At 40.9% G+C, this 9,313-nt stretch overlaps 1 protein-coding gene across 2 annotated transcripts in view; it reads right to left on the bottom strand.

Moving 5' to 3' along the window:
• Positions 1-6,371, bottom strand: part of grin2bb (glutamate receptor, ionotropic, N-methyl D-aspartate 2B, genome duplicate b) — a 181,610-nt gene extending 175,239 nt beyond the window's left edge. For both annotated transcript variants that reach the window (XM_088342642.1, XM_088342643.1), the window contains exon 1: positions 5,983-6,371. In XM_088342642.1, the coding sequence (XP_088198768.1) occupies positions 5,983-5,991 (9 nt within the window). In that variant the 5' untranslated portion in view covers positions 5,992-6,371. The remainder of the gene's footprint in view (positions 1-5,982) is intronic.
• Between the last annotated feature and the right edge of the window lie 2,942 nt (positions 6,372-9,313).

Here is a 9,313-nt window from a genome sequence, read left to right as displayed (position 1 = left end):
CATTTGCGATTATTTTAGCTGAGCATCCAACAATCTTTTGCACCTCTTTATAGGTTGTTCAGTCTCCAAACAACTATTTAATCATAGAATGCCGATCTTTAGAGCAGTGTCTTGAACTACCCATTTTCCTCAAATGCATGTTCAACCTGTGCTGGCTCCATCATCTTTAAAAAGGTGCCACCCCATTCACACCAAATTCACACCTGTTTTTGTTTTTTTTCTTCACCGAAATTGATTAACTCAGAGATAGGTTGCCACAATTGCACAGCCTTCGGAGCGTGCCTTTTACGATTACTGGGTCTTGTTTCTTTTCTGAAAATCTACTGCACATACTGGTAACTTGTCTGGCATGTAACAATAAAAAATATCCTAAAAACCTGGGATAGTCTGGTTAGTCACATTAATATACTATTATTATGAACAGCACTGTATTCACTTGGATCAAATTGATACCAAAACTCCCGCTATCGTCCACCACTCCTGCACGTAGTCGGCACTCCATGGCAGTGGGAGCTCTGCTGCTGTTATACCCTTCAATAGGCCGCCGGAGAAGATGCGGCGTCACGACTCGGCAATGTCACGGCTTTCTTGTTGCTCACACTTTCAGAGTGAGAGCGACGCCTTTGCCGAAAAGCCATGGTTGTTCTGTAAGCACACGTTCTTCCGCAGGGAGATTGTCCTCCATACCGAACAGAGTTCACAGTCAGTGCACTGCAGTACGAGCCCATAAGTGCATGACCGGCCCAAGCTTTTATGGGGCCCTAAGCAAAATTAGACCCGGGCCCCTTATTATACCTACTAGAACTCATTACACGTTAGCCTCTGTCATGACGGATACACTCAAAATATTGGATGTGAGATGTTTCTTTTTTATTTAGATTGTAATCCACAGTGAATAAGGCTATAAGAGGAAACAGCAGATCTGCAAATTTGTAACAACAACAAAAAAGTTTTCAATTTTATATTTGGCTAAGTGAGCAACTTCCCCTACTGGCCACGCAGTAATCAATACATAAAACCTCAAAAGCCAATCAGGCATGTTATACCTATGGTTTATATTTTGAAATGAATAGCAGCCTGGGGTTGATTTACACTAAATATTCTAAGTGACATAGTTCAAAGTGGCATACTGAAATTCATCCAGGCCACCTAAAAATAACAAAAGGATTCAACTATTAACTGCATACACAATCTACTTTATCATTTGTGTTTTAAATAACTGCACCAACAAATGTATAAATGTACCAACTTTAAACTTTAAATACTTCAAAAAATATGCAAAGGAACAAGATAACAACATTGAACAAGGTAAAACTAATGATTTTTGTTTAAAATTAAAAGCAACAACAGCTGTATAAATACTGCATTTAAAGTCAAAGAAATACTTTTTGAATAAATATATAAATGGACAGAGGTACTTGAAAAGGCTGTAGGAAACTACTCTTTGTTAACATATTTTTGTAAATTAATGTATATTTGATTGTATATATCAATAATCATCACTCAAGCATGAAACATATATATCTATATTTAATTATATATAAGTTAACCGCTCTTGTGGGCCCTCTGGTGTTCGCAGGGCCCTAAACAGCCGCTTAGTTCGCTTATGACTTGCCTATGCGTAACGGAGTCATACAAAAGCTCTTGCACAAATTTTGTGGGATGTTGACTGATTGCTGAAGAATGCTTGAGAAGCATGAACAATGTGCAGTTTCCCCTCGATTTTTGCGGTTAATACGTTCTATAATTCAGATTCAGATTCAGATTCAGAACTACTTTATTGTCATTCTAGTACACGTGTATACAGAACGAAATGTCGATACATCTGACCCGCACAGTTTCCTTGAATGTACAGATATAAATAAAATGTTGTATTAAGTTGGAGTATTGAGTACTAATAATATAATAAATAATTATGGCTACGTAATCACCCATATATTAGGTCAAGTCATGTTTATTTGTATAGTCCTTAATCACAGAAAAAGGTTCAAAGGACTGCATAGACTACAGACTATTATTACACCATCCATTGATCTAAAACCTACATGAGGGCAAGTGCAGCGCTACTGCCACATTCATTTTATTTCGTTTGTGAAAAGTTAAAGAAACCGAAAGCTGTTTTTATGGCACAGCAGCGCTTTTGCACGAGACCCTGCGTGTCAAATGAAAATGCAACAAAGGCAAGCTATGAGGTCGCAACACTGATTGCAGAGCCCTGAAAACCTTTCACGGAAGTGATTTTATCAAAGACTGCTAAGAGAATATTTGAATATTGAATATCGCACATTTTTATCTTACCAAATCCGGCCCACTTTCTGAAAAGTTTGGGCATCCCTGCCTTAGTCGCTTCCTCAGTTCCTCTCTCCAATTTTTAATACAGTATGTTTTTTACTCGAAACTTTTCACCCTCTAATCTAACTGATTATTACAGCTTGCATTGTTAGAGTTTGCGTTACAGTAAATGAGAAAAAAATAAAAAGTTTCCAGCAGCACCCCAAAGACAAATGCATTTGGTGACTTTGTGTTGATTACAGCACTCTATTATCATAATAGTTTGGTGTCTGTGCTGTCGTATTTTCTAGCGGGAGGGCCGTTGTGGCCCAAACCTGCTGTGAGTCATGCCCACAGATTATAATGAGACATTCCGTCATATTGCGGTGGGGGGAAAAGCACCATTTGGATTTGCTTGTCAAGTTTTCCCTTTAGCTGAAGGGAAGAGACAAAATAAAAGGAGTGAAGAATTAATCTGCAAAAGGCGGGAAGCCAAAGAGAAATCTGCGAGCTATTCCCTGAGCTGAGGTTGAGCAGACGGAGATTTGACGTATTCCTCGGTTCACACAAAAGTGAAAAAAATGCAAGGGTTCTGCAATTTTTTAGGTAAGCTCACCTGGGGGTTTTTTTCTCTGTTACATGACCCATTTTTTTTTATTCATTAATTGTTTTTAAAAAAGGATTTATTGGCAGGGTATCATGATTTAGTTCAGGAAGGGGTAAACTTTAAATTGTCAGATTCTTTGGTGTAATACAAATTGGCGGAGCGGCTGGGGCCACCTTTTCATCTATATGTATTTATGAATAGATATACATTTAACCCTTTCTATGTACATTTTATACTTAATTTTAGATTTGTTCATTACATACAAGGTTCGTACACCCTTTTCAGGTCAAATTCAAGGACCTTTTAACTTTCAAAGCATATATAGCCTTATGTACACATATACATATACTGTACATACATACATACATACATACATACATACATACATACATACATAGGGCCCGGTCACACAGCCGTTTGCGTCTGTATCGAGGCTGAATCACGGCCAGAAATTTCTGCCTGTGAAGCGGACGCTGTTGGACGCTTTGAGATCGCCATACAGACGAGATACAGCAGTCAGTGCTTTACACGCGGTCGGAAATTCACACGCAGTTGGCAGCGCGAAAAAGTTTTGCGCTGCTCAAAACTTTAGGGCCCGGTCACCCAGCCTTTCACGGGCGTATCGAGGCTGAATCACGGCCAGAAATTTCTGCCCGTGAAACAGATGATGTTGGACGCTTTGAGATTGCCATATAGACGAGATACAGCAGTGCTTTACACGCGGTCGGAATTTCACACGCGGTTGGCCGCGCGAAAAAGTTTTGCGCTGCTCAAAACTTTAGACCACGTGTTAACCGCGGGCGGCACACGAGGTAATGACGCGGAAATGACGCGGAACGACGTGCTATGGCCGCGGCTAGGGCGTGGTTACATGTGGGTAGGACGCAAAATTTCAGCGGGTAATCGTGGGTGGAGCACGGTCATAGCATGTTCTGCGCCTGTATCGCGGTGTTATTACGTGAAATTAGCGTGTTACGCGTGTGACGGTCAAACGCCTTTCTCCGCGTATATACAGCGCGATTTGCCGAGCACACGTCAGTTGTGCTCGAGACGTCAAGGGGTGAACATGGATCCCCGTCACCGTAGTGACCTCGTCTTAATCAATTTTTATTTCTTGACATTTCTTTTCATTTCATAACAAGATAATAAAATAAAAATGAAAAACTATTACAATAATAACATATTGGCTTCTTCGGTGCCATCGCTTAAAATCTTGATCTTCACGGGACTGTGTCTTGAGCGGTTATTTCTACAGCCCGGTGTTATGCCGAGAAATGCATCCCTGCCGAGATTTGCATCCCCTCGCTACTACAACCACTTTTACCTCGTTTTATCTCACTTTTATATCACTTTTAGGGAATGTAATGGCGAACATATAACCAAATCCACTTCGTCTTGCATTTGTTGGGAATGTAATCAAACGGTAATGCACACCGTATATAAATCACTTTTGAGAACTGTTATGCACTCTACCGTAAAGCTTATTATGCAGAAAAAAGCTTTATGGTAGAGTGCATAACAGTTTCAATACGAGCGATTTGAATAGAAAAAGGCAAAATAAACATGTTACCTGCTCGAAAGTGATTTGTATACGGCGCGCATTACCTTTCGATTACATTCACAACAAATACAAAGACGGACTGGTTTAAGTTGTATTAAATTCCCAACAAATGCAAGACAAAATGGTTTTGGTTATATGTTCGCCATTAAATTCCCTAAAAGTGATATAAAAGTGAGATAAAACGAGGTAAAAGTGGTTGTAGTAGCGAGGGGATGCAAATCTCGGCAAGGATGCATTTCTCGGCATAACGCCGGCTCGGTAGCTTTTATACCCGTGGTCCACACGAGAAAATGACGCGGAAATGACGCGGAACAGTCGCCGGCGTCTGTTTTGCGGTCATACCATCGATGAACAGCGGGTTGGCCAATTTTGCGCATTTTCCATTGCGGACAACCACAGGCAAAAAAAAAAGCGCAAAATTTTACCTGCGATACAGACGCAAACGGCTGTGTGACCGAGCCCATCCCAGCCATCTCCGGGCAGTGGGCAGGGGACACCCTGAACTGGTTACCAGCCAATCGCAGGGCACACGGGGACAGACAATTCACTCGCTCATTCACACCAAGGGACAATTTTGGACCAAGGGACAATTTGGACCGGCCAATTCACCTGAAATGTATGTTTTTGGAATGTGGGAGGAAACTGGAGTGCCCGGAGGAAACCCACGCAAGCACGGGGAGAACATACAAACTCCGCACAGGAAGTCTGGAGCTGGATTTGAACCCACGCAGGAGGTTCCCATGACATGAACTGTGCCGCACAAGCGCTAACCACTGCGTCGCCGTGCTGCACAAACTGACCCCGTATTGTTATTTATTCAGGTGAAAAATCACAATTATTAAAACTTTTATATCGGAAAACGTGAAAATATTGAAAAGTGAATTTATTTGAGTTGTGAAGTCATGTATAAAGTAAATAAGATCATTACGGCCTACGTTTATGCAGTTGATGTATTTTATTCTGTTTATATATTTTTGCCTATGATTCAAACTAGCATTTTTTTGCAACAGCACTGAATTTATGCTTGAATGATGCTTGAACTTTGCAAGAACTTCTCTGCGCCCGATGTTTCCGTCAATGTCATCATGGCGATCGCGTTCCTGCATACATGCACAAAACCTTATCGCTCTCTGCATCTACGATGACAAAGTCCTTTTGTCATCTCTTTTAAAGAGAAAAAAGCTATTTTGAAGGGTTTGTTGGTCTTTATCCATGTTTTCGCTTTTCTCGCACACTGCTTCACTAGGCCCACTCGAGGGCCGCCTACACACTCTCAAATGCTGGAGACTGGAAGCAAAACTGGGAAGTGGGGGCTTCCTCGAGGTGTGGTCAAAGATCTCATCAAAGCCACTCCTGTTTTCTAATGGTGATTTTTACATATGCAAACCCTTCCGAAAATCTTGAAACTTACTGATGAGCTGTGTCAAACCTTTTATTTTAGTTTTTTTTTTTTTTAATAAAACAACATATTTTTACATTCCAACATTGAATGATTTAAGACAGTGGTTTGGATAAAAGGTTTGGACCATGATGGCTGGCCTACCTTGAACATTGCCAGCCCAGATCTCCTTACTGCTCTTCACAACTGGCATGATGGAGTGATCTGGGATCCGACTCCTCCTCTCATAGCCTCTGATGAAGGGTAGGCGGGCACAGGAAGCCTGGACGGGGGTGGCTACTCTGAGGCCAAAACTGTCTTTATCTGACAAGAGTGCGGAAAAATTCAGGGGGATTGTCAAGTGTGTGGTGGAATTGAGTGTCGTAGATGTAAATTATGAAAAAAATTAAAAGTTGTGGGACGAAATGATGGGATGTTGCTTCATTGGCATTTTTTCCGCCCCCTCCAATGCCGGCAACAGCTCAGCCAGGTCTTCTCCCAGAAGTCTGTGCAGATCACGGTTGCCGTGGAGACAAAAAGAAGATGAGAAGCTGTGTATCATATGTATTTATATATATATATATATGTATATATATATAGATATATATATATACATATATATATATATATACATATATATATATATATATATATGTATATATATATACTCTTCTTCTTTCCTCCTGTTACTTTTCCGATTTAATTATGAGCCCATTGAGTTCAGTTTCTAGCTCGCCTTATTGGTTTGACGTTCCACTTCAGTCTGAAAGAGAGAAAGAGAAAAAGAGTCACAAAGTGATACCAAAACATGCGTGTGCTTGGTTTTTATGGCAGTTTTGCAGGAATTGAATGCTTTTGTTTTGCAGGTAAATATTTCTCTGTTTTTTTTCCCATAATCTCCCTTAACGGGTGAATTTCCACAAAGTAGGAACCATATGTACACAGCACACCCATCCGTTATCTTCACCGCATATCCTCAGTAGTGTCGCAGGGGTTCTGGACCCCATCCCAGCCGTCTTTGGCCAGTAGGCATGGGACCCCCCTGAACTGGTTGCCCGACAGTCGCAGAGCACATAGAGACAACTCACTCGCTCATTCAGACCTAGGGCCAATTTGGACTGGCCAATTAACCTGACATGCATGCTTTTGGAATGTGGGAGGAGACCCGAGTGCCCTGAGAAAACCCACGCAGGCAGGGGGAGAACGTGCAAACTCCGCAAAGGAAGGCTGGTAGCTGGATTTGATCTGATGAGAACTGTGACGCGCTGACCACTCAGCTGCCCTGCAGCCACCTGAGGCACACCATCTATCGATAATGTTTGAAAATAAATAATAATAAAAGCATTTAAATTCATGTTTTTTTTTTTACTTAAATGATCATGTTACTAAATGGATAAAGGTTTTCTTTAAATATACTACTTGTGGTCACCATGGATCAGGGGGTAATACAGGTTTTTTATCTTATGTTTATTTTTGCTGTAATTTTAGATTTGACTCTATTTTAAAATAATTTAGGAAGTTTTACTAACTTTTTTGTCTAGAAAAATAAATAAAAAATACTTTAAATTATCCATAAATGAACATTGTCTTTTCTCTTTTCATTCTTAAAGTAAAATTAATCATTAAAATCAGCAAGATACTGTATATATATATATATATATATATTTTTTTGCAGTGCAACATTAAACAACTTGATCAAACAAAATGAGTTATTATTATTATTAAATATACTAGACTTTCTCGTAAGCAGAAAATTTGTATACAAAAAGAAAAAAATAGTCTTCTGCCACCTACTGTTATGGTTGAATGTTAGTTGCTCACAGCATACTAGTTGAAAATAACTTGTATGTAGTGGATCAGTGGTGGACAGTTAGAGCCAGAATGCCTTCTTTGTTGGCATATATACCACAAGGAATGAGTAATTGCATTCTCTCCTGCACACACTGATTTGATGCTGCATGCAAACAGGGATGTTAAGAATTCACACACACTCCTAATGACTCCTCTTTTGAACATAAATCCTTCATTAGACTCACACCCAAGAGGAGGTCATGTCCTTTTCATCCTCTAAAGAACCCAGTTTGGGCAGAGTTTTTCACCAGTTAAATCTACATGATAAATTAGAGATAGAATCATTTTAAAATCAGTTTTAACTTTAATCTGCCGTCCTCTCCTCCCTCTGCATCCACTTACTAACTCTGCCATACCAACTCAAGTCAAGTCACATTAAAGGTAAATCAAATTTCCTTTTCTTTTATACCAGACATGTCAAACTCCATTTGGTTCAGGGGCCGGATCCGAACTTCATGTTCTTAGGTTGGCCGGATCAGTCATAAATGTCAAACGCCAAATATTTAGCTTTGTTTTACAGTACTATGCTTTCTCATTCAGCTTACATTTGTAGCCTACCCTAAAAATTATAATCACAGATGATAAGGAATCTTTTCTAAGCACAACACAAATATTCACAAATAATGGAAGAAAATGATTTTAATGTTTCGCGCTGACTGTGTTAATTGGTTTATTTTAACAGGTGAGTAAATTCAGCTTTAAGGCATGGTCACACAGCCTTTCACGGGCGTATCGCAGCTGAATCACGGCCAGAAGTTTCTGTCCGTGAAGCAGACGCGGTGGAAAATGTGCAAAATTGGCTAAACCCGCTGTTTACCCGTGGTATGCCCGCGAAACAGACGCCGGCGACTGTTCCGCGTCCTTATCGCGGGTAACCGCGGCTGCATCGCGTTTGACCGTGCTTACACACGGTACACACACTAATGCACGTGATAACACCGCAATACAGGCGCAGAACAAACATGCTATGACCGTGCTCCACCCGCGATTACCCGCTAAAATTTCGCCTCCTACCCGCGTGTAACCACGTCTTGGCCCCGGCCGTAGCACGTCCTAGCACGTTCGTACTGCGTCTTTACCTCGTGTGTACCACGTGTGCCGCCCGCGGCTACCCGTGGTCTAAAGTTTTGAGCAGCGCAAAACTTTTTCGCGCGGCCAACCGCGTGTGAATTTCTTACCGCGTGTAAAGCACGGCTGTATCTCGTCTGTATCGCAGTCTCAAAGCGTCCAACAGCGTTTGCTTCACGGGCAGAAATTTCTGGCCGGGATTCAGCCTCGATACGCCCGTGAAAGGCTGTGTGACCGGGCCTTTACATGCTAACCAACTCACCACAAACAAACTCAAGTAGGAGCTATGATTAAAAACTCTTTCGAAATAAATAAACAAATATAAAACGAGAATTTCAGTAGTGAACAACATCAGATCAACTTGGCTGGGCCTACAGAAGTGGAGAAAGTACTGCCCAATATTGTCTTTAACATGAAACCAGACTGAACATCAGCTCTTTTATGCCTTTAATTCCCTTTAGCGGCGGCAAATAGCATTTGGTTTGTAATTATTTTTTAAATTCATAATTTTTGATAGGAGTGCTTTGGAGTCTTGCTTATTTTACATATGCGGAAATTTAGTGGATCGGCCCGCGGG

Source organism: Urocampus carinirostris, chromosome 8 (genome assembly GCF_059441175.1).
Source record: "Urocampus carinirostris isolate Australia breed hairy pipefish chromosome 8, RoL_Ucar_1.0, whole genome shotgun sequence".
Taxonomy (NCBI): Eukaryota; Metazoa; Chordata; class Actinopteri; order Syngnathiformes; family Syngnathidae; genus Urocampus; species Urocampus carinirostris.
This window is presented reverse-complemented; position numbering and strand designations above follow the sequence as displayed.